A 25,559-nucleotide genomic window follows, 5' to 3' on the forward strand; every position below is an offset into this window, starting at 1 on the left:
CCCCCCCGGACCGGGGCACGAACCCGCGTCCCCTGCATCGGCAGGCGGACTCCCAACCACTGTGCCACCAGGGAAGCTCTGGTGTCTCTTCTTATAAGGGCCCTAATTCCATCCTCATGGCCCCCACCCCCATGACCTCATAGAACCTTAATTACCCCTCAAAGGCTCCACCTCCAAACACCATCACTTTGGGGGTTAGGACTTCAACATAGGAATGTTGGTGGGACACAGTTCCGTCCATGGCAAGTGATAATGGCAACAATGTTAAATGCCATCGTTAAGAGCAGGGATTTTGAGTTTTTCATGACCCTCCCCCTACCCCAGTGACCCAATTAAAGTGTCCTGCAGGCCACTTGATAGCTTTGGGCTCAGTCTTCTCAATGAAATGAACGTGTTGGGCTAATGATCTATTCAGCCCCTTCCCACTCAGTATTTCCATGTCCCAGCTAGTTGGAAGGCTGGTTGGGAGACTGTGATCGCGGGGCCTTATGGTCATAGAACCCGGGTGGTTGCCTAGGGGGCTCTTTCAGGGCTGTGTTGAGGGGACCCTGAGGGATTTGGACCAGCAATGGTGCCCAGACCCAGGGGAGGGAAGGTGAAGGATGGATGGGGGTTGTTGTCTGCCCACTATGCAGGCGTCCTTCCTGCTGTGGGCATGGACCTTCAGTGTTGGAAGGACCAACGTGGCCTTGAGGTGGACGAGACTACCAGCTGCCCCCTACCATCTGATATGCAGCACAGACTGTCTGTCCCCACTCCCCAACCTATTTCCTGTCAAGCAGGACTCTCTTGCTACCTTTCCCGCTGCTCCTAAAGCTATGGGTGTGGCCTGTGAAACTAGGCCCACTCTGCCCTGAGGCGTGACCACACAGATCAGGGGCCTTGTGTCTTTTTCCCCCAGGGCAGGGCTTTATCTCAGAGCAGTGGATCTGCATCTGGGGAGGCGCAGTGGGGCACTGCCTCCTTCCAGTTCCTTCCATGGGAGTGGTCAGCTTCTCCCCGGGGAAGATGATGGCCAGTGTGATTTGCACTGTTTTGTGGGCTCTGCTCAAGAGTAAAGTGTGTTGTAGGATCGAGAGAGCTGTTTCGTTTGCAGAGGTTGGAAATGAATTGGGGTCTGAAACGAATTTATTCTGTGCTAAGAGGTATCTGAAAATCGGTGGTGCGCTGGGGCTGGCGCACACCTGCTCCCAAGAGCTGACTGTCGGTATCTCTTCCCAGCTCTGTGCTCAGGGCATCCTGCTGGCAGTTTGAAATTGGCCACGCTGGGAATATTTACACCTTGGAAATTGGCACAAGCTACGAATCAAGGCTTTTTCTTCCCAGAGAGCAGGTGGTTACACATTTCTCAGTGTTTCTCCTGAAAGGCATCCTGGGAGTGGAATTTTGTCTCTTGATACCAGTAGGAAACCTAGAGATAGCTCTCCGATCTGGCCTCCACATTTGACAGATGGGAAGACTGAGGCCCAGAGGAGAGCGACTTGGCCGGGGTCACACAGTGGGTTGATGGTGAGGACCCAGGTCTCCCATCTCCCAGGTTTCCGTGGACCATAGTGTCTCAAGCCAGCATCCTTTCAAGCGGTAAGCTGTGGAGAGAAATCAGACATGGGGACTTGGAAAAGATTCCTCTTGCTGAAGAGAGGTGAGAAATTCCTAAGTGTTTGGGGCAGCAGATTTAGTGAAAGCTGCTTTAAAATTTCCTCCAAGCCAGGCTGGGTTAGATTTCCACTCATTGCCATCCTACCCGCTCCCCCGGCAGGTGGGACACAGCCTTAGTTTCCTGGCATTCCTTCTGCCCCGTGAGGTCACCTCCTTCAGTCCCAGGGTTGGAAAGTTGTACTTAAGCATCTAAAATCTCCCTGCGGGCGAGGACATCTTCACCAGATGGAGAGACCTCGGAGAAGGTGGCGATCTACTCTTAGGCCCGATAACCTAGGGTTGTCTTGGCTCTGAACTTCATGCCTGTCCTTCCCCCTCTTTGTGGCAAAGGTACTGCTGTGGATGGGGGGAGAGGTGCAGTGCCAGCCGTTCCCTTGGGTTGTCAGGGGCCCCAAGACAGGGATTCTTGTGACATGATTTATTGAGAGGATGTTCTCGGGAGAAACTAATAAGGGGTGAGGGGGGCAGGGGAAGAAAGTAGGAAAATGTGCGGGTTCACAAGTCTGGCCTCAGCCTGTTTCCATGGGCGGTCTAGACAGTGAATCACCCCAAAGAAGTTGTCCTGCTTGCAAGCAAAAGGGCTGGGTGCCTGCCCACGTAGCTGGCCGTTGGCTGTGGACTGCTCGCCGGGGTGGGGCGTGTGGATGTTTCCAAGCAGAGCGGTTTCCATGAGCCAGGGGCAGGCCTTCAGAGGAAGTAAGTGCAAGTGTGAGCTGGTGGCCGCCACCTCCCACAGCAGCTCTAGGTGGGTATACTGGTCCAGGAAAGGGGCTCTGGGCAGGGCACCCACCACGTCTGCTGTACTTGGTAAGTTATTTGGGGGGAAGGCAAGTTTTACTGGGATTTGGGAACCACCTGTGGATTTCTGTTTTGTTCACTCCCCAACAGCCCTGTGCTGTGGAAGGGCCTGGTGGTTTTTCTCTGGGGCCCATGTCCTCCCTCTGACACCAAGCCAGTCACTCAGGAAAGACAGTATTGTGATCTCTCTCGTATCTCTCTTCTCTGCCACGTACACACTGCTGCTGCTGTCCTAAGTCAAACTCTGTTTACTTCTCACCAATGCCGTATTGGTCAGGGTAGGCTTCATGCTGTAAGAAGCATCCCGACAGTCCATCGCAGGTGTTCCTGGCTGGGCGGCTCCCTTCCAGGCAGTGAGTAGGGGCCTGGGCTCCTTCAGTCATGTGGCTGCGCCATCCCCTGGGGCCTTGGCGTCATTGGTTTGGAAAGAGGGTGCCTGTGGGAGCCCTTTTCCGGGTGGGACTGAGAGCGTCTGCATCGCTTCTACCCACGTCCCGTGGCCGGACTCAGTCACATGACCACACCTCACGCGAGGGGTGCTGAGTGCTGAGTCTCGAAGCCCAGGAGGAAACTAAAAGGGGATTTGGAAACTATATACCGTCTTCACCATAGACCTTTTGCTCACTCTGCTGACTTTGGGGTGTCTGTGGCCACCTGTCATCATGGTGCCGCAGTTAACTGGCATCAGAAAGTGATGGTGAGCTTTGAGGGCCTTTTCTCTATGTAGGAAGCCGTTTAGCAGAGTCTTGGCCGGGGGGTGGCCATCCTGCCCGACAGCTGCCCAGGTTGGGGTGTAGCCCACCCAGGGAACTCAGCAGAGGCGTGACCTCATCGGCACTGGCCTAACCAGCTGGGCTCACCGGCCAACCAGCCAGTGGGGTGGACACTGCAGGGCCACCAGCTTCCCTCTCTGTCGTGACTTTCCCAGGAAGCCCAGCTTCACCTCCTTCCCCCGTGCCACTGAATCACCCTTCAGTGCCGACGGCAGCTCCAGGCTGTGTCCACTGCTGGCTCTTGCTGGAGAAGCGTATCCATAGCCAACTGGATCCCCGTTGGGACAGCTTTGTTTCCCCTGCCGAACACAAAATCCCCTGTTCACTCGGAGAGCCGACAAGGAGACCCTGTGGGGCCGGCCCTGTGGGAGCAGAGAGCAGTGAATGCAGCGCCCCAATGGCTTCAGCTTATTAAAGGCGAATACACAGGCTAACCCTGCCCTCCGGGCGGGAGACAGAAAGGAGGGCACAGAGCTGTTACAGCGGATTAGCGGCCGCAGACTGACGGAGGCAGGTGCAGCCTTTTCTGCAGTTTGGAAGGGTTTATGAAATACTGATCCCGTGCTCAATAAATCCTTCCCTTGGCCTCATCCGGGCTACAGCCTGAAAATGGGGATTTCTTGTTCAGCCAGGCTTGGGAGCGGTTTTGAGTCTCCCACCCCACCCCCAACTCCTAGCGTTCCTTGGGAATTCTGACATGAGGATTTGTGCACTTGTCCGTTTATACATTTTCTTTTTCATTCATTCATCAGATGCACATTGACTGAGGGCCTGGTTTGGGGGCTGGGGTTCCAGAGATGACAGAACGTGGAGTCCTGAGTTGAAGGGACCACGGTTTACTAGGTGAGAAAGATGCCCGAATAGATGATTCTAAGTCAGACGGTTACCTATCAGAGCACAGCCAAGTGTGCCTGTGTCAGCAGATACCCCCGTGGCTGTCTCCAGGCCTCCCAGTGTCAGGCTTTGCTAAGAGACTGCTGGGTTTGTTCTGTACCCATTCAAAGCCTCAAGTTCCAGGTGGCTCGTCACCCCTCCGGATGGGCTGCTGTTTCCTAATGGCACCGAGAGCAGATAAGGAGAACCAGTGACATAGCTAGAAGTTTGGGGTCCTCAAGCAAAACCTCTGGAAGGTCCATCTCATGTGGCAGAACTTGCATCTTGGAAAATGGCCAGGGGCTGTATTCCTCTGGCTCTGATGAGGATTTGGTTTCCATGTCTTGCCCTCATAGAGATGGGGACCCTGCCCCCATCTGTCCCAACCAGACATCCCTCATCCAGCGGGGCAGCGCATCTGCCAGCGAGCAGAAATCTCTGCCTGTGTTCTCCACCAGCCTTTACAGGCTTCACCTCCTGCAAGCATGTGGGTCTTTGACAAAAGATGTTGGAACTTGTTATGTGGCTCAGGGTTTCAGCGTGCACATTGTAGTGGGGAGAGAAGGAAGCGGGTGGTTGGGACCTCAGGGCTACGGTAAAGCCTGATGTCCAAGGGTGGAGGCACGTGAGATTAGAAGGTTCTGAGTTAACTTGTCCCAGGGCCCAGGTAGCTGTTTCCCAGCTTCCACCAGGAGCTGGTGCTTGCGGGTGCCAGGAACACAGCTGAGGGGTGCCTCCCACAAATATGGCCTCGCCTGCAGGTGAAAGCTGGTTAGTCCATTGACCACCAGAATTGTACGGGAAGCTTCTCCCAGTGTGAACTTCCCAGTGGTGGGTCAGGGCAGCCCTGGGGGGATGTGTGGGAGTCACTGCCTGGCTCGAGCCCCTGAGACACACCCTTCTCTGGCTCCATTACCCTTTGGTCTGTGGACGATAGGTGCGAGTTCGGGCAGTACAGTCTCAAGAGGGTGCCCTGTAAAATGGTGAGACAGATTTGGAGCTCCGGCTGGGAACCTCGTGTCTGGGGGGGCTCCTGGAGACAGAAGAGATGAGTAAGAAACAGAAGCCTGGTATAAAAGATGACCTTGGCTGTCTTGTTAAAACCTAGACATGTCCAGGTGGGGAGGGCAGGGCAGGGGTGAAGTCCACTGGCCTTTTGGTGACCATCATCCTCTAGGCCCTGCAGTGGCTCTTGGGGAGGACAGCTTTGCCTCTGCCTGGAACGTGAAGACTCCAGCACCTTCCCCGGGGGACATGGGGTCTATGCTGACCTGAAGTATATCCAGACTTCTTCCCTTCCCCAAAGCAAACGTGGTACCTTCTTTCTCCACTTGAGAGGGTAGGGAGTCTGGACTTGACAGGGAGGGTCTCCGTATCTGCAGTGGTTCTTGCATTTTTGTGGAATGAGTGGCCCCCATAAATACGGTTTCCAGATGCCATAGTTTGTTATAATGCCACGTAACTTTTTTTTAACCATTTTGGATGGAAATCTTTCCCGAGTGTATTGCCAGCTTTCCTGCCATCTTAAGCAACGCACATTGAACGTGATTCAACTCCTCAGGATGATGCAGCCATTGCAAAAAAGGGATTATACTGTAAACAAGCTTTTTCAGCCGTTTTAGGACTGCTGGCCTCTATTCAAAATGGTCCTTAGGTATTCTACATCTGCTTTTCATAGTTTCATAGTTTTCTGCCCCTTCCTTGCTCTCTGCTAGCCATTCCTTCTTACTACCAATGGGTAGCTCACCAGAAGGTCCCCCCACCTAAATACAGGTCCCAGTGTACTATGTTCTGGGAATGGTGATAATGACATTTGTTATCAGTGTTTATAAATTAAAAGATAATTAAGCTGTGAATGAAGATCTAAAGGGATTTCCTTTGTGATAGATACTTGGCTAATTCTAACCTCTTCCTTCCTGCTTCTCACCTGTATCCCAGAGAACTGAAGGAAACAGACCAGGGACCTCCAGGTAGGTAGGGTTTTACCATCTGGAAGCATTTCCACACTCAGCATAGATGTCTGTAAAGTAAAGAGGATACTGGATTTGTCTCTTCAGTTCTCACATTCAGACGGCTGAGGAACAGAGAGGTTAAGAAGTGGGACCAGTGGTGATAGGGAAAGTGTTCCCAGTGGCCATGACCTGGGACACTGAACACCGTGGTCCTGGTTTCTCGTGTGTGTGATGGAAATGGCGGTCCTAATGCCACCTACCTGGCCTCCTTACTGGTCATTGTGCAGTTCAGATGGGGTCGTGGGTGGAAAGTGCTTTGGCTGGAGCTGCCCAGGTGTATACATCACCGTCACAGCTGTTGATGCTGAGCTCCGGTGGGAGCTCATGGATTGGACACACCCGCCCTCTGAGGCTGAGGTGGGATCTGCAGGCAGGGGAGAGGGGGACCCCAAGGCCTGTGGAGCTGGTGGCAGAGCAGGGCCTGGGACCATCTCCAGGGCAGAATGAATTCCCTCAGCGTAGTTTACCCCAGCTGGGAAGGACTGAGGATGGGCAACTGAGGGTCAAGAGAAGATTCTGGATGGCCAGGCACTGGTTGAGCCAGCCGAGGTCTCCCGCCCCCAGTCGGGAGGGCTTTTGCAGTCCCCAAGGCTCTGGGCAAGAGGCTTTAATCTAATTACATGCTTTATTTGAGCCAATTTGTTTTCCAATCCATCTTGTTCAGCAAGAAGAAAGAGCGTGCTGGGGACTCCTGGCACCGTCCTGTTCCAAGTGGGGAAGAGGAGCTGCTGTCCTCACGTGGCCGGTGCAGCCCCCCGACCTCCCCAGCCCGGCCACCCCACCCCCAAACAGGCTGCAGGCAGCCCTGGCCGGCAGGGAGGGAGCTTGGGTGGGTCGACCGCTTTCACCGGCTGCGGGAGGGGAAAGAGCCCGGCTTGCGGGTCCCCCTCATGAACGCCCAGCCCAGCCTGCCTGTTCCACGCCCCGCTCCACAGCCTGTGCCCTTTGGGGGCCCCGGTGCTCCAGGCAGGACAGAAAGAGGAGCGGCTTCCAAAGCAGTGGCCTGGGACGAGGCTGCTCCTTCCTACAGGGCCCTCCCCACCCAGCTCAGCATCCCTGGCTTCTCCAGCAAGGGCTGCCCTCAGAGTCCCAGGCCCGGGATGTCCAGTCTGCAAATGTATTTTCATAATAAGGCAGCAGATTTCGAATCTCTGTTATTAAAGTCCAAACAAAACACCAGAGCCCTGCAAACATCCCTGGAGAGGGAAGGTCTGCCGGCTCCCGCTGTCCTCCCCAGGCGAGGAGCCGTTCTCGCCAAGCTGCGGCTTTCTGTGTTTCGCAGCATTTTCCAAAATTCTTTTTCCACCCTTCTGAATCCTGCTTCAGGCCTTTGCTTTCCCGCTGTTTACACAGATTTGCTCCTCTGGGCCTGGGGTCTTCCGCCCTTGGACTGGGGGAGGGGTGCGGGAATTGTCAGGGTCTCGGGTCACTTTGCCACACGGTGGGGGCAGCTTCGTCCCCCTTTTATTCGACAAATATGTATTGAGAGCTTGTAAGTGTCCTGGGCCCTAGGGAGAGCAGTGGACAGGACAGTGGCCCTTGCCATCAGGGAGGGAAGCAGACAGTAAACAAACAATGCTGAAAAAATGTAAAACTGCCCTGTGACAAGGTGCTAGCAAGGAAACCAGATCCCCTAAAGATGAGTTTGCTTTTGGGAACAGCCAACCATCAGTTGGTACATGCAATACATTGAGTGAGAAATTAAAAAACAATTTTTAAAAAAAATCAGTATGCCAGGAATATAGTGAGATTGGTTTTCTTGTCATGGCTCCTGAATTATAGGAAAAATAATAACAGCTGACATTTTTTAGTTTGTCAGGCTTCATCTCACTAGAACGTCAAAGGATTACACGTTCTTACCCCATTTAATAAATGAGGGAATCTGAGGTTCAGAGACGTGCAGTCACAAGCCCAAGGACACACAGCTTAAGAGTCGAGAAGCCAGTGTTTTGAGTTCCTCTGTAGCCTACCTGCCAACTGCTCCCCCATCCCACAGCCCTGAAGCCCATCGGTGTTCCCATCCATGTTTTGAGATAGGCCATTCCCACCAGTGTACCAGATTGCATCCCAGGGTCCAGGGGGAGGCAGTCTGTCCCATGGACACTCCACACCCCAACGCAAGCAGGCAAAGACCCTTAGAAAAGCCCGCACATCCAGAGGTTGGGATGCTGCTTCCAGGTGTCAGCTGCGAGTCCCGACAGAGTCACCCTGATTTCTGGTGCCACTCAAACCCCCTCCAGCCCAAATCATGCCCTCTTTCTTGTCAAAGAGCTTAGCAGATTGAAAAGTTGCCTGAGCACTTTACCCAGGCTTTCTCATGGGTGTCACCAGAATAATCATGAGGGATGCTGTCTTTAGTTTGGGGAGCCTGATTTGTAGGTCTGTCTGAGCGGTCTTGGTGTCTCACAGGGCATCTGCATTCAGCTTGTTTTACACTATGTTTTTGGCCATGGGGGGACCCAGAGTTTACGTTCCAGTGTGTTCCTTGGGTGTTCAGTGGTGACGCATCCTGTGCCAGGTGCTGGGACCAAGGTCCCTCACCCCACTGGGTGAGGGGGCAGACGGATAACTCTGGACCATGACCTGGGTTCTGAGAGGGTAGAGGGTGCCCCGCTGTGCTTGGGGGCCTAGAGGAAGGCCACACAGGGAGATGACCCAGGAGTGGGGTCCAAGGAAGTTTGCCAAGGGGACCGGTGCTCACGGCCAAGGCATGGTGGCTGAACCTGTGGGTGGCCCCCTGCAGAGCCTCTGGCTTCTCCAGTCTCTGTGGGGTTAGGTCTCGTTCTTTCCAGATCCTCTGCGCATAATAGGGTTTACCCACTTTCACTCACATTACAGAGAATGGAGTAAATGTCCCCAGACTGTGGGCCTCAGGCAAAAACAAGGTCCTAGCTTTGGGCCCGATACCCTCTGCATCCAGGCACCTGGCTCTGGGTCCATAGTATAGCCCAAGAAGGGATCGTGGAGGCAGACGTGCTCCTGTTGGGAGACAGGGCTCCGTCGCCCGTATCTCGGTCAGCTTTATAGATTCTGCCGAGGACCAGAGCCGGGTCACTCCACCTCAGGTCTGAGCTCTCCTCACGAGGCCCCACCTTTCCCACTGCTCCGCCGTCATTCACCCCCTCTTTGCGGTCACTGAGCCGGGGCCTCTGAGGCCGCCTGGAGCCTAGCACACCCTGTTGGCAGCCCCTTCTTATCCTTCAGGTTCCAGCTGAAAGGTCATCTCCTTGAGGGACCACCCCCAGCATCCCTTACCTGTCTCACCGCACCAAGGTTATCTCCTCCTGACTCCTGTGAAGGGGCAGGACAGTTACTATCGGCACCACTACCCCGTGTTACTGATGGGGAAACTGAGGCTTGGAATGGTTAAGGGCTGCAGATCAGAGCGCGGGTGATGGGATCCCTTTTTACAGGACACAACTGCTTTCCCTGGAGCCCTTCGCAGGCGACTTCCGCTCACACCCTCGGGGCAAGAAGTGAGGGGCGTGGCCCTGTGAGCTGCAGGAGTCTTGAAGATTTGAAGTAGGAAACACTGTGGTTTGCTACTTGGGGAAGAAGAAAGATGGATACTGGGGTGGCCTCAGCAGATCTGTCAGGCCCAGGCCTGATGGTGGTGGAGCTATCACAGCGGGAGCTCTTTAGGAGAAAGGGGGAGGGGAGAGGGGGCCCTTGGTGGGCTGCGACAGCATGCCGCCCTGCAGGAACTTGCCTCCGCCCCGGCTGGCACGGCAAGGCGAGCCGCGTGGGGAGCTCTGAGTGAAGGTGGCCGCACTGGGGAGGAGCAGAAAGAAAGGACAGGTCTTCCCTGGGGGTGACCCAGGCCTGGCTAGAACCCTCGGGTGGCTTTGCATTGCATTGAAACAGACTCCAAACCTTATCCTGGCCCACCTGGCTGGTGTGTGTTTTTGTTTCTGCTCCTCCCCAACCTCAACTCTGTGCGAGGCTCCCCGGCCCGCATTTAGCCCTGGACTCTGCCAGGCTCGATCCCGCCTCAGGGCCTTTGCACTGGCCGTTCTTCCTGCCGGGACCCCTCTTCCCACAGATCTTCTTGCCCTGCCTCCCTCGCACTGTTTAGGTCTCAGCGCTGTGTTACCTCCTCAGGGAGCTTTCCCGGACCCTCGAGAGAGCAGCACCCTGTCTCCTAGCCACGTCACCACACACACAGTTCGATGACCACTCACTCTTCCTTTGTCCCTTGGTATTGAGATGACCACTCACTCTTCCTTTGTCCCTTGGTATTGACGTTTGTGGGATTGGGAGAGAATGTAAACAAACAATCCCCCTCCTCCCCCCCTCCCCCTCTCTCCCTCTCTCCCTCTCTCTCCCTCTCATCTAGGAGGATGTAGCCCTTCCTAGGATAGAAAGAAGCCCCATGGATTAGGAATGCAAATGTCACCTCACTGAACAGGAATGTCATCTCATTATGGGAGTCCCCCCATTCAATCCCCATCTTCCCTGAAGAAGAGACTTGCCTCAGAATATTTTTAGTGTTTTTCTCCTTTTTTTTTTTTTTTGGCTGGGCCATACGGCATGCGGGATCTTAGTTCCCCGACCAGGGATCGAACCCGCGCCCCCTGCCATGGAAGCACGGAGTCTCAACCACCGGACTGCCGGGGAAATCCCTGTTTTTCTCCTTTTAATACAAGAATGGTATACGCATTATAGTCAAATTAAATATACAGACAAGACAAAGCAAGAGTATAAAAACCAGCCACACTTCCTCCATCCCAAACTTTGGTGCACAGTATATTCTTCTAGAATAAAATTCAAACCCCTGCCATGGTTGAGAAGAACCCAGGGACCCCCATGAACCATGCAGCCTCATCTCTGGCCGCCCCTCCCCTCCCCCAGCTCCAGGCCCCTCCTGTTGGTTCCTCACACCTGCCCGGCTTGTTCCTGCCGCGGCCGCTTCACAGAGCTTCCTCCTAAATGTCGCCTCCTCAGACTGGCCTTCACGTCTAAGAGGTCCCCACCTGCACCCCCACCCCCATGCTCTACCAGCGCGTGCTGGCTTTTGTCTTCATTTTGTGCCACTCTTTGGTGAGTGTGGTTACACTCGTATCATTGACATGTCCCCTTCTGCTATAAAGCCACCCTGACTGTTCCGTGAGCCCCAGGGTCCACCCACACCTCCCAGAGCCAGCCACGTGGAAATCTTGTAGCAGAACTTAAGTGGATGAAGGGGTGATAAATTCCTAGAAGTCGGGGTGCTCCAGCAAGGGTGTGTGTTCTCCAGGGTTTTGACCTTCGGAGCCAATTGCACTCAGGAAAGTGGGTATTGATTTGTACCCCAACTGCATTGTCTGAGTGTGTGTGTGTGCTTTGACACTTCCCCAGGCAAAAGCCCTACATTCCTGTTGATTTTTTTAAAATAAGTTTACTCATTTTATTTTTTTTTGGCTGCATTGGGTCTTCGTTGCTGTGCACGGGCTTTCTCTAGTTGCGGCGAGCGGAGGCTACTCTTGGTTGCAGTGTGTGGGCTTCTCACTGCGGTGGCTTCTCTTGTTGCGGAGCGTAGGCTCTAGGCACGGTGGCTTCGGTAGTTGAGGCGCGCGAGCTCTAGAGTGCAGGCTCAGTAGTTGTCGTGCACGGGCTTAGTTGCTCCGCGGCATGTAGGATCTTCCTGGAGCAGGGATCGAACCCGTGTCCCCTGCGTTGGCAGGCATGTTCTTAACCACTGTGCCACCAGGGAAGACCCCTGTTGATTTTTATAAAAAATATTTATTTATTTGGCTGCACTGGGTCTTAGTTGCAGCACGCGGGATCTTTAGTTGCGGCATGCAAACTCTTAGTTGCGGCACGTGGGATCTAGTTCCCTGGCCAGGGATCGAACCTGGTCCGCTGCTCTTAGCCACTGGACCACCAGGGAAGTCCCTCCTGTTGATTTAAGTTGCGTTTCTTTGCTTATTTGAGGTTGAGCATCGTTACATCTCCGTGTCCGCCTTCTTCCCTCTTTTGTGAATTGCCTGTTTGTCTTCTTTGAATGTTAGGGTGCTTGTCTTATTGATTCAGAAGAGTTCTTTATATATTAAAGACACCCACCCTTTGCTCTCTATGTTGCAAACACTTTTGGCTTTGCTCCCAAAAGTTTTACAGGGTACCTCGTGCCCGTCCTTGCTTGGGGCTGCCTCATTTGGGGTGACCTTGGCCTTTCTGCCCCAGAGCCCAGAGCTGAATGGCCGTCATGCCGTGGAGGCAAGGAGGGCTGGGAGGCGATGGGTGATGGGGCGGGTGAGACCAGCACAGGCCTAGAGAGACGCGTGGGCACCCAGGAGCTGCCTGTGGACCCCGGCTCTCTCCTGGGCAAAGTGCTTATGATGGGGGTTCTAAGAAGGTGTCTCAGCAGGGGGAGTGGGTCCGTCACCTACAGTCTAGGACCAGGAGGTGGGGGTTGGCTTAGTGGGGCGTGCCTCCTCGATCTTTCATGTGCTCAGCATGAAACCCACGGAGACCCACCGTGTGTGAAAGTGACACACATGGAAAGCTGGCCTCTGGCCTGAGGAGTTCCAAGTGGCTTTGTGGATCTGGGTCAGGGAAAGCCAGGACTCTCTGGGCAGAGTGACCTCACCTGTCATCTGTCATCTGCTGGTGGGCAGGGTGGCCCAGCCGAAATGGACAGAGCTGGCTGGGTGTCCTTCCTGGCGCCACCCCCTTGAGCTCTTCACCCGGCAGGGTTGGGGTGAGGGGTTCCAGGAGCCCCTACCCTGTGCCCAGCCAGTGGAATCGGAAACTCCCCAAGCCTCCAGGTCTCTGCCCTGGGAAGGACCTCCGTGGCTGGATGTCCCTCGTTCTTTATTCCCACTGCCCCACCTTCCCGAGCCGACAGCCCAGAAGCAGAGAGGCTGGGGTGCTGCCGGGAGTGAGACCCTGGCCAGCTCCCCGCCCTGCTCCAGGGGAGGCACCAGATGCAGCGCCCCTGGCTCCGACCGGGGGACGCTGGGCCCCGCCTGCCATATGCTCGGAGCCGAGCCTCGATTGGCCGAGCAGGCCCGCCCAGCAGGACTTTTGGCACCTGGGGCACAGGAGGCAGAGCAGAGGGCAAGCTACCCAAGGTGGAGGAAGAGGAGGGAGGGGCTTGGCCACTGGGATCGGGCCTGCGGGGGGGCCCCCTCTCGGCTCTTGGCTTCGGGTTGGTCAGGGGAGCAGGTGGGGGGAATAAAGGGAGGGCTGGCTGCTCCCAGGAGGAGCCAGGATGCCAGCCAGCCAGGATGGGCCTGCTGCGAGTCGCAGATGGCGACCTCGGGTCTCTGCACTCTCCCCGGGACAGAGTGCATCCAGGTGGGCAGCCAGGCGGTGCCAGCGTCCGCCCCTGGCAGCTCCCCTCTCGTTGGGGAGGAGGGTGAGATGGAGGGTGACCCTGGTGCAGGGGCCCCAAGCAGATCTTCTGGTATTACCTGCACCCTCAATTCTAGCCCCACAGGGTCTCCTGAGAGAGCAGGGCCAGCTTCCCGCTCACCCCTTCCTCCTCTGCGGGGGCCCTGGGTCCAGGGAGGATGGGGACCTTCGGGGCATAAAATATTGGATCCGATTAGTCAGTGAGGCTGACCAACTGGTCCACAGGGTGTGTGTGTGTGTGTCTAAGCTCATGCCAGCACTTATTTAAGATCAGACCATATGAAACTGCTTTTTTCTTTTAAAGTTGAAGAATGATCGATTTTAGGCACTTTTATGTGGTTCATCCTATTAGTGTTCCTTCTTTTTCTGTTTTCTAACCAGATCAAATAGCATGAAACATCCTTTCAATGTTTACATGGAAGCAGCCTCTGAAACCATCTGGATCCAGAGATTTCTTAAGATTCTTTATCTATTCAGATTTGATATCTCTTTAGTTCACTTTGGTCCCTTATGGTTCCCTCAGAAGGAATGCATTTTATTCAGATGTCCAAGATTTCAGTCTAAAGCTGTATACAATAGCCTTGTAATTTATCAAATCTTTTTTAGATTGTGGTTGCACCCCTTTCTCATTAGTCCCTAATGGGTCTGTTTTCTCTCTTTCATTCATAGTTAGACATGACAGTGTTTTGTCTCTGTGTGTGTGTGTGTGTGTGTGTGTGTGTGTGTGTGTTTGTTAGTTTGGGGGCTTTACTGAGAATCAATTCTTGGATGTATTTATAACTTTTGAGTTTTTTTCAGTATCCTACTTTATTTATACTCCTGTTATTAACTCTTTCTTCCTGCTTTCTTTGGGTTTTATTTTCCTTATTTTTTAAATTCTAGAATCGAATGCACTTCATTTATTTTCATTCTCTTTTGTTTAATAATAATATTTATTACATTGTGGTCAGGAAATGTGGCCTGTGTAATTTTAGCTCCTTGGAATTAATTTAGCATTCTTTTACTGGTTATGTGTTTCTGTCTGTTCCTTTTGTCTTTCTCACAGGTTTTTGCATAACGTGTTTCAATAAAATGTTATTCCACACAAATTATTTTTATTACTTTTGAACTTCTTTGTCACCTAGTGGCAAACTTAAAACTTCTTTAAAAGTTGTAAGCTTTTAAAAACTTGCTTTATTTCGTTGTCTCTCTTAAACAGTCATTTAATATTTTAAGATCAGTTTTTCAATAGAGGTGTTGAATCCATTTACATTCATTGTTTTGCTTTGAGATAGTGGCTCTTCTGTGATTTGAATTTATCACAGTTGCCTATACCCTGTTTCTTTTCTTCTCTGGTGTTTTGTGGTTATCTCTGGGTTTTTCAAAAGCACTGTTTGATCTAATAGCTCTTATTTATCAGAGTCAAGCATCAAATAGCATCTTTTGTGTTCTGCTTACTTAAGACAAAAAGTTGTATTCCCCGCCTCATTCTCAGTTTTTTTTAATATCATCTAAAGTTGCAGATTAAATTTGTATACTTATTTATACATACCTATACATTGTCTGATGCTCCCTTTCAAACATTTTAAAATTATTTTGATCTTTGCCTTCACTCTTAGAACGAAATTGGAAACCTCTATGTCCGCTGGTTTCCATGCTCATCACCAGTGTGTTCATTCCATGACTGTCCCCTCTTACGTTCTTATTTTTGATCCATTTCATAGTTGGTTGGAAAACATTCTCCAGTGTTCCTCTCAAAAAGGATACATGGTTGAAACCTTGCACACTAGAGAATGTCTTTGGTTTATTGTGACCTTCATACATAGAAGACAGTCTAGCTAGGTATAAAAATCTTGGATCTCAAAGTTTTCTCTCCTCACAACCTATAGACGTTGCTCCATTGTCATCTGGCCAGCTGCTTGTTGATTTTAAATCTGCATCTATTTTTTCCTCATCCTGGTATTTCATATGTTTTGCAAAGATGTACGTTGGGTGTGTTGGTCTTTTTTCCTTGATTTTTTTTCCCCCAAAATTCAGTTCATCCTTTCCTTCATACGTAGGTTGGCCTTAGCTCAGGGATCCTATCTTTGGTCTCTGCTGCAGTTTTCTCCCAGTTATACGCCATCTCTCCACTTTCCCTCTTCTATCCCTATCATTTTCTCTTTCACAGTTTCCACGTCTTTATCCTTTTCCTCTAAATTTTGTGAGAATCTCTCCAATTTACTCTCCATGTTTCTGAATCCGTTTTCTACAGTATTATTTCTCTTGATTGCTTCCAAAGTCGATTTTAATTGTGCTCCTAGGCTTTTAGGTTTGGGTTTTTCCAGGTCTTCTTTCTTTCGTGTGTCACCCTTTTTGTATCATCACGTGGCCTTTTCAGCTCAGCCTCGTTTTCCCATATGACTTTTTCTCTCCTACTTCATAGAGGCTGTGTCTCTTTAGAATTTTTTTTAGTCTGACACACCCATTCAGTTTCATATCATCTACGGCTGTTTTTGAGCTACAGTGACAGTTTGAATAGTTGTGGCAGAGACCGTATGGCCTGCAAAGCCTAAAATATTTACTGTTGGGGACTTTGCAAAAAGATTTGCAGATCCCTGGCCTAGCGTGACAGCTGGATTCCCACTCCAGCCCCAAGCTGGATGGCAAGGGAGTGCATCCAGCTCCCTCTCCAATTCCTAATCCCTCCAAGGCTTTTTCCTCAATTCGCTTCTTCTCTGTGGAGGTGGTGTCCTTCTGTCTCCACTGCCTGACTTTCTTGTTCTCGGCATCAGTCATTTAGATAAAAACGTGAGTTCACGTACCCACTGCAAACACAGTCCTTCCCATCCATCCATCCCCTTCCTTTAAGCCTCCCTTCTCCGGATCTGGCTCCACCATGGGGCCCCCACCCACTTCCTGCCCATTCTTTCTCCTGTTGTTGTCTCCCTGTCATCTTCCCTTTTTTTTTCCAGGATTTTTCTGTTCATCAGACAAAGAGCTCTGTCCTGAGGTAAAACCTGGACAGGTTTTGCTTGTTATACCACCATCTGCCTTTAATTAATAGAGATTGCTCCCAGATTCCAGCGTTGGGTCATCTGTCAGTTTAGTTTTTGGCATTCGTGTGAATTTTCTTTTCTTTTTTTTTTTTTTTTTTCATTGTCTGTATAGCTATTTTGGAACAAAACAAGGAGAGGAAACGTGGGTAGCTGCAAGTAGATGCCATTTTGAAGGAGTCAAAGATGCATTTTAAAGCTGCGTTTGGTCCATCTTGAGGCAGTCTCTGTAGCTGTGTGTGTATTTGATGAAAGATGAAAATTTAGGAACACTTTCCTTATCCAGGAACCTCTTGTCCAGTGACCTCAGTTCTCTGGAATACACCCAAAGAGTCAGCACGCAGCCAGAGAGCTGCCATGGTGTCCGTGCTCTGAAGGTTATTCACTGTACCCAGAGGAGAGCAGTTCAGTCTCTCATTCCAGGCCGATTGACCCATGCTTTACATACAATTCGAATAACCTTAATCCTTCTGTTTTCCTAGCTCACAACTAAATCAGAATCAGCAAATCGGAAGGGAGAGGGGACAGTTTACAACAAGCACACTGACTTGATGAGAACTGCTGGCTGACAGAAAGGGAAGACATAAGACCCACATAAAAAATAAACCACCACCACAACCAACCAAATACAGCTGTAAATCTGCACATGTTGAGGCTGGCACCATTTCCCATAAGGACGAGCGGCTTGAGGTTGCCCTATGACTCCAGTTTGAGTCAGCAGTCACCCCTCTGAGCCTTTCCTCTGCCAGCCTGGGTCCTCCATATGAGTCTTGGGTGCAGAGACTGTCTCCACCTCCTATGACTACAGTCGGCTCAGACAGTGGTTCTAAGCCTGGTTGCACGTTAGACTCACCTGGGGAACTTTAAAAATCTGGACACGCAGGCTGCCCCCTAAACCAGTGAAATCAGAATATCTTGGGGGTGAAACCCAGGCATCAGTGTTGTCCTAAAGCTTCTGGGTCATTCCAGAAGCCTGGGTTGGGAACCAGGCCGTTAGGAGCACAGGGCAGGGTTGAGAGCAGCACCACATGCCTCTTTAGTGCCCTGTGAGTGGCTCTCGTTATTGAGGGGCAGACTTGATATTCATGGGGGGCAACTGTGATTTGTCACATGGGGTCTGGAGCTGGATCTAACTAGGCAGTGATGGATGCCACGCATTCGAGGAGGGTTTCTGGCCCAGGTGGATACTTGGCTCTGAAAAGAAGAGCTGTGGATGCTGCTAGGAGGGAGTGATGGAGAGGGGAGAGCTGGAGGTGCAGGGCCAGGTCCTCCCAGGGGTCACCTCCCCTCCAGCCTGCAGTGCACTTGGGCCTGGCACCCTGGCACCTTTCTCAGCTCTGCTGTCCTGTCTGAGGATGGGAATCACGGTGCCTTCCTTACAGGGCTGCCTGGAGGCTTGGAGGAGCTGACGTGCTGTTAGGGGCTGTCTCCAGGGCTGAGTCTCCACCCCACAGAGGAGACAGGGCAGGTGATTGACCGGAATGCAAGTACTGACGAGGGCCAAAAAGAAAAATAATGAGAAAGCGATGAGAGTGAGTTCAAGGCCATCCCTGCAGTGACGTCACCAGCACCGCTGGCATTCTAGTTCTTTCCCGAGTGGAAGACAGCAGGCAGGGATTCCCGCCAGCTTGCTGGGGAACGCCAGGACTTAGGTACGCCCTGGGTTCCGCCCCAGTAGTGGCTTTGCCGTGAGCACCATCTGACCCTGGGATGGCAGAGATGTGGCCGAGCGCGGCCAAAGTGCAGTGTGCCATGCGGGGTGGGGGAGTGGGGGGGGGGCAGTGCCACTGCCTGTGGGCTTGGGCCACTCCACTCACTGTCACCTCGTGTGTCAACCTCTCGGGCTTGGCCCCAGTGGAATAAATATAGGCCGCTCTCCCTGGATGCCCCAGCCCCTGCCTTCCACGAGGTCCTGACTCCAGTAAGCCACCAGCTGGCAGGAGGGGCTGGTACTGTGGACTCCATTGCCCCCGGGCAGGGCATCCGGGTAGGTTGGGGGGAGAGGTCTAAGGACTCTGACCCCTGGGGGCAGGAAGGGGGGCTGTTTTTCCCCACTTCCGGAGACTGGTTCCTAGTGGGGTGCCCCAGGAAGCTGGCTCGGTGGGCAGCAGAGGGCTGCCAGGCCTGCAGCTCCCAGGGCAACAGGATGGAGCTGTTTCAGCTTTAATTAGGACCTTGAAGGAGGCAGCCACCTCCCATGGGCCAGAGGGTGACTCTGGGGTGATCTCTGAATATTCCCTGCAGATCTGAGTGATGGTTTTGGGGGACAGGTGGCCTCCTGCCCTGGCCTTGTCCTGTACTCCCACACAGATCACTCCTTACCCCCACCCTGGCCTTGGTTTTCCCCTTTGCAGGATGGGGGGCTGGCACCTGCTCCTGGAGCAGTCACCTGTGTGAGTGTGTGTGTGTGTGTGTGTGTGTGTGTGTGTGTTCCCCTCCCCCTTTCTAGTCCCCTTGCCAGGACACACACCCAGCCTGTTTGCACCGTCACTACTCCTAGAACAGGCTGGGCCCTCTGCAGCCCCGGGGCTGGCCTGGCTGCTGCTGCGTGCCGGCAGTCTGGGAGTTGCTGGAATGCCAGGCGTTGTGCATCCCCAGCTCTGAGCTGAACGCCTCATTCTTATCGAGGGAGAACCCATCGGTGTTTACTGAGACTCAGCGTAGCATAACCACGGGTACAGTGATCTTGGCATCTCAGACTCGAGTGCAAGGCCCAGCCTCGCCACTTGCTAGCTGTCTGGGATGCACTGGGCAGGCGGCCTCCATTTCCTAGTCTGTAGAATGGGAATAATGCCCGCAGATCAAAGAACGGTTGTGAGAATTCAGTGAGAGCCGGTATGTTGAGTGGTGGTGCAGGGCGGGCTGGAGTGATTTATTGGGCCTCTGTCGTGGGCTGGCCATCACACCAAAAGCTGACGTGTGAACGCAGATCTGGCAAAGGAACTGCATCACCTTATCTGAAGAGAAGGAAGAGCTTGCAGGGAGGGGGCCCGGGGGGACCGGCATTGGAGGTTTGCATCTGCTGGGCCGACAGAGGCCACCCCCAGGGGAGGCAGGCCCCAGGGCGTCACACATCCTGCCCAGCTCGCGCTGGGACGTCCCCGAACTGGTACCCGGCAGACGTGGGCCCGGCGGGCCTGCCTCTCAGCAGTGGGGCCCATTAGAACTGAACTCTTCGTCGTGGGGCATTTTACTTGCACACAGAGTGGACACCAAAGGGGTTTTCTAATGCTTCATGGGCTGCTAATTTCCTCTGTGACCTCTTTTGTTGGGCCGTGACCCCAACCAGAGGCTGCTCGCCACGGAAGCCAGCGCCTGACACAGACCCAGGGTGCCGGGTGACAATGAGGCCTCTATTGGCTTTAATCAGGCTCCGGGTGCATCTTAAGAACAGGGGGGATTTGTGTGGCGCTCCAAAGCCCTGGGTGGCACAATACGGGAGCCCCCAGAGTCCCTCACGGAGGCCGGGGGGCCGGCGGGGGTGGTCAGGCGGGGGCCCTTTGTCCCAGCGCCTCTCGAGAAGGCCAGGACGCCCTGAATGGCCGCCCGCGCGGCCTGGCCCCTTGGGTATCACAGGCCTCTGGGTATTGAGGGAGGTGGCCTCCCACCCGGCCTGGCAGCCTATTCTTTGCGCGCCTAATTAGGTTTTGTCTGTGCTCTCCCCTCCCCTGCAGACTGTGATTCGTACTGCAAGGCCTCCAAAGGGAAGCTGAAGATTAACATGAAAAAATACTGCAAGAAGGACTACGGTGAGCGAGAGCTGCTTGTCTGGGGAGGGGGAGGGGAGGGCACCACATGACCAGTGAGGGGCTGGGGTTGGGGCGCAGGTGGCCCTGCGTGGGTGCTGCTCACAGAGTCCCTGGGACCCGACGGGAGCCGAGTGGGGTGGGTCCCACGCCCAGGAATGTCCCAGCTCTTCCCCCTTGGCGGCAGGTGGTGTGAGGGGTCATAGGCGTGTGGGCAGGGTTCTCCCCCTGGCCCTGCAGGGAGGCATCCCGGCCAGTGGGGCCTGACAGGCCTGGGGTTCCCAGGCTTCACTCTGCCCCTGAGGGGCCGTGTGGTTGCAGACCAGTCACTTTACCTCTCTGGTCTTCGGTGCCCTCCTCCCTACGCATGGGCATTCAGCCTGAGGCTCTGTAGCTCGAAGAGAGGTCCTCAGGGCATTGGAGAAAGGGAGGGCGCTTCCACGGCGTGTTTAAAATGCCGCCAGCTCCTTCCAAGGGTTGACTCCACAAGGTGGAGCTGGGTCGAGAATCTGCATTTAAAACAGCTCGCTGGTAATTGTGAAGTTTGAACACAGCCTCGGGATCCCTGAGGGCCTTTTCCAGCCGGGAGCTGGGGGGCTACAGAGATTCCCTGTCACTGGAGGCCTCAGGCTCCCTTCCTGGGAAGAGGGTGTCCAGTCCGTCCCCCAGTCTCCCCGGGCGCCGTCCACCCTGGCACTGGGGGTGGGGGCCCCTGCACCCCTTCTCCGAATCCCCTCTCGCCAGCCCTGCCCCACGCGGTGAGGATCTCTGGCTTTGTGGCTTCTGGGCCCTGAGGGTGTCCGGCCCGCTGGAGGCCTGGGCTGGCCAGACACCACCATCCAGCTGCACTCCCCTCAGGATGGGGTCGGAGCGGCCGGTGGGTTTGGCGTGTCAATTCCGAAGCGGTCAGGCCGTGGGCATCCTGTCCCAGAGCCCTCTGGGTCCACAGTGAATTCCTAAAAAGCCTCTTTTAAGTGCTTGCATCCCAAGGCGGTGCAGCAACTTCTGACTTTCACGGGAAAACCAACCTTGATTTTGAAAACAAACGTGGAGGTGGTGTAAAGATAAAGGAAGTGTTGTCTCTGACCCAGGATGACAGCAGCCCCCAGAGGCCCCAGGTGGCATTGGATGAGGCTTGTGTGGTCCATGCTCCTGGCCTGGGACCGACAGCGTCTGCCGGGGACTGGAGGTGGGACTCGGGTGGGACAAGGGTGGGAGGACCCAAGGGTCGTGCGGTGTCCCAGGCTTAGGGCTGGGGGCCCATCGAGGCTGTCCAGGCCCAGAGAGCCAGGGTGACGGAGAGCCCTGGGCCTGTCACTCTGCCACCGCTGCGCCCTTCCCCGCAGAGCTGGGGTGGGGTGGGGGCGTGGGGAAGGAACAGGTGGGCCGCCTGGGGGGAGGGTGGTTTGAATTCGGTCTTGAAGCATCCTCTCTGCAGACGCTGGGGAAGGGGCCTGGGAGTAGGGGCGCCGCGCAGACTTTGTGTGAGGTGTTGACTGCAGCTCCCCCTACCCCTGTTCTGCCCTTCCCGTGAAGAAGGGAAAGGTAGGACCTTTCTTTACAATTACCCAAATGGATCCGTCTGCCTCCTGGTTCCGTGGGACTCATTTTCTTCTCTCTGACTTGTTTTCCTCTGTTAAATTCTGCCTCCCCTACCCCTGATGTTGTGGGGGACACTTTGAGCTCTCCTGTCTCCACCCACCCCCAGCAGCAGGCAGGTCCCTCTTTCTGCAGGAGGGGGCCTGGCCCCCTCTTGTTATATTCCCAGAGGGGCCCCCCTGAGCCCTGCCCCCGCTGTGGGCCCCCCCAGGGAACAAGGGCGGTGGTGCAGGGGGCTCGGCCTCTGGCCTCCTCTTGTCCTCTGCTGCCTGACTCCATCCTGGATTATCTGAGGGAAGCTGGTGTCCTAGGTACGGCCCCTGGCCCAGCTGGCTGAGGTGACTTGCCCAGCAGAGGCCCAGCCTCTCTGGCCGCCCCTCCCCCATCACGTTTATCCCTAGGGCCCCATGTGTCCCAAAACCAAGAGGGCTGAGAAGCAGCCCGGCATGCCCACCTTCCCCCCCCCAGCTACTGGCACTGCGCTGCTACCAGCACACCGCCCAGGCGTCCACGTTTCTGCTGCGGGGCGAGATTTGAGGAGAGCAGATGCAGGAGAGAAGCGGGGTGCCCCCACAGAGCGCCGACAGGGTCCGGAGCTGTTGTGCCATCAGATTTAATGTCCTCATCACTGACCCCCGGCCCATTGCCCCGAGGCCAGGACAGGCACTGCCCCTGCCCCTGCCCATCCCCCAGAGACTCTCGGAGGGGCGTTCTGGTCCCTAGCACCGTCCGTGATACTCTCGGGGTTGCCTTAGAGTTGGGGAGCAGCCCACCCCAGCTCAGCAACTAGGCCTGCGTGTTCAGGCAGGAGACAGGACAAAGAGATGCCAGGAAGGGGATCACAGGGCCTTCCGGGCAGGGCTTGGCAGACCCCGGCAGGGTAGGGGCAGGCAGGGAGAGGCTTGTGGAGGGAGGAGTGAGTGGCACCCACAGGGGCTGGGCAGGGGCCCACGGGGGCATCGGGGGCTCAGCCTGGCAGCAGCCGCAGGCCTTGCTCTGAGGCCGGAGGCCAGGTCTCCCACTGGGGTCTGCGGACCTTGTGGAGAATCTTCCTCGCATCCTGCTGGGCCCCTGGATGAGGTGTGAGTGGAGGTGTGCCTTCCACGCCCGAGCAGACCTGGGGCAGGTGAGTGAGGACGGCGAAGGGAGCCGGCGGGCCCAGGAAGGCCGGGAGGGAGGCTGCAGGGGCCGCATAATCCCTGCTCTCTGACTGACACCCCGGCAGGGAGCCAATTAGGAAACACATTTCCTTCACTTTATAGCCAGGGCACTTGGACGTTCTAGAAGCTGCTAATTAGAACCTGGTGGGGGAGGGGGTAGTGAAGAGCAGGCCCCGGACCCCTTTCCTCCTCTGAGGCCAGCTCAGGAGGCTCGATGTTGTACAGCAGGAGGACCTGGGTCTGGGTCTCCGCTGAGCCGGGTGGTGGCCAGTGGGCGGGAGGCCGTGGGGAGCAGGGCGCAAGGAATCACCCGGGCTGGCTTGGGGTCTGCTGGTCCTGCCCGTGTCCCGGTGAGACAGGGCCCAGTAGGTGGGGGGAGGCCTCAGGGCCGAGCCGCCGTGTCTCTCTGCTCTGGGGAGACCCCGGGACAGGGAAGGGTAGCTGTTCCAGTCCCATCTGTAGGGAATGGGGCACTGGCCCCAGAATCCGGGGGCAGATTCCACACTTGCTGTGTGACTTTGGACCAGGCTGGGCCTGTTTCCTGGTCTGTCCTGTGGTGGTGAGATCAAGGGGACACGACGTCCTTCTAGACATGGCAAGGATGGTGGCCTCACCGGGCCATCTCCAAGGGGCAGGGGTCTGTGGTGGTGCTGTCGTTGACGGCCCCCCCTCTCCTGGGCCCACCTCAGTCCTCTGTTGCCCTCTAGGGGAATCCGGCTCACCTTGCAGATGCTGAGGAAGCGCCTGTGGGAAGGCTCGGGGCGGGGTAGTTGCACATGGGAGACGGTGTTTATTATTTCCTAGCGTGTTAGCATTTCCTGCCAACTTTCCAGGAAAACCTAGCCTAGAGGGGCCCTTCCTCGGCGTAAATGCTCCCAGCAAGCGTGCATAGGTGTGTGCATGTGCGTGTGCGTGCATGAGCGTGCACGTGTTAGCATATCCACGAAGCATGCGTCTGCTCGGCGGCGCCCACGCAGGCAGAGCGCGTGCGTCCCTCCTGGAGTCGCTGGCCCCGCGGCGCATCTACCCAGAAGCCCGGGGCTCCAGAACCTCAGTGTGTACAGTTGGGCAACGGCACGCAGGTGACGCTGTCCCCGGGGCATTCACCATAGGGATGTTGCACCTCTTGGCCGAGGCCTGGCAATGACTTCAGGCCGAAACACCCCTCGGCTGGTGTGGGGAAGGGACTTTCTAACCCCTGGCCCGCGTGGAAGAGCGGCCGGCCTGCCCCTGGCCCTCAGCCTCCCTCCCCCCGCTTCCTCTTCGCTGGTCCCTGTGCTCCTTGGGAGGCTCCACCATCTGGTCCCCACTCACCTCCTGGTGTTTGCGTGACCTCCCCTCGGCCCCCGTGGCCCCTCTGTGTGGGCATCGCGCACACGTCCCAGGAAGTCCTGCCCCCTCACACGGCATCCCCTCCTCAGCCAGTCCCTCCTTGGACACTCATTAGGCGCCTGCTGCGTACCCCATCCCGTCCCGGGTGCTGGGCTTACAGAGATGGAGACACAGGCTCAGCCCTCCAGGAGTTTCCGGAATCAGGGGGGAGATGCACACACAAATGACAGCATGGAAGGGAGACGTGTGGCCAGGGTCCAGCGTGGGGTGGGACGAGAGTGGGGCCTGTTACCTCCTCCAGGGAGGGTGTGGAGGGAGGGCTTCCTGGAGGAGGGAGCGCAGGTAGCCAGTGCTCACGGGGCAAAGCAGGGCTCTCAGGCAGAGGGAGCAAAGTGAGCACAGAGGGGGAAGGAGCAGGCTGGGGAAATGGGAGAAGGGGGGGTGTGGAGGTGCTGGGTGCAGGGCTGGAGGCCAGGGAGGCTGGGGGAGACGCTGCTGTGGGCCTCGGCAGCCGGGCTCATGTCCGTGTGCAGGAGCCACTCTGAGGCCACCGAGAGCCAGTCCCGCTCACGTTGGCACACGCGGGCTGCCACCCGTCTCTTCCTCCCTGGGATGCAGAAGTGGGGCGGCGGGGGGAGGCGGGAGGAGACAGACAGCTCGCATCCTGAAAGGTGAGATCATCTCACTTTTGCCAGTTCTTGGAAAAAGGATTCGTTCCCAGAAATGTTTTATTAGTCACCCCTTTTGTTGAAAGACATTTTGGCACCACCAGATGGAAAATCAGAATGCTTTTCATAAGATGATTTGTCTCGAGCATTCCTCCCGCGATCCCTCAAGGATGATTTCTGAGGATACAGCTCGAAGCGGAAGTTCTGTTGGCATCTGTGGGGAGGAGCTGGGTTCATGAGGCTGTGTGTGTGCACATGCGTGCACGTGTGTGCTTTCTGGGGGGCCCCGGCAGAGGTGGGCCTGGGGACCTAAGCGGATCCCCGCCCCCGAGAACCCCGTACCTCCTGGGGCAGTGGAAACCCCAGAGAAGAGGCCTTGCCAGGCCGGTGTCTGTCCCTGCCCTGCAGGCCCCGAGTGGGCACCTCACGGCCTTCATTCTCACCCTTAGCGAATCCTCAGAAACACCTGTGAGGGAGGGCTTTTTATTCCTGCCAACGGGATGCTGAGACTCAACAAGGTAAAGAACACGCCCCAGACCGGGGCCTCCGAGGCCTGAGGTCCTTGTGCTCCCAGCCCGCCCCTCCCCCCC

General features: G+C 55.2%; 1 protein-coding gene across 2 annotated transcripts in view; it reads left to right on the top strand.

Moving 5' to 3' along the window:
• The window catches only part of NTN1 (netrin 1), a 213,678-nt gene that overhangs the window by 174,134 nt on the left and 13,985 nt on the right, over positions 1 to 25,559 (top strand). For both annotated transcript variants that reach the window (XM_007457834.1, XM_007457833.1), the window contains one exon: positions 20,139 to 20,213. In XM_007457834.1, the coding sequence (XP_007457896.1) occupies positions 20,139 to 20,213 (75 nt within the window). The remainder of the gene's footprint in view (positions 1 to 20,138; positions 20,214 to 25,559) is intronic.

Source organism: Lipotes vexillifer, unplaced genomic scaffold (assembly GCF_000442215.2).
Source record: "Lipotes vexillifer unplaced genomic scaffold, Lipotes_vexillifer_v1.1 scaffold611, whole genome shotgun sequence".
NCBI lineage: Eukaryota > Metazoa > Chordata > Mammalia > Artiodactyla > Lipotidae > Lipotes > Lipotes vexillifer.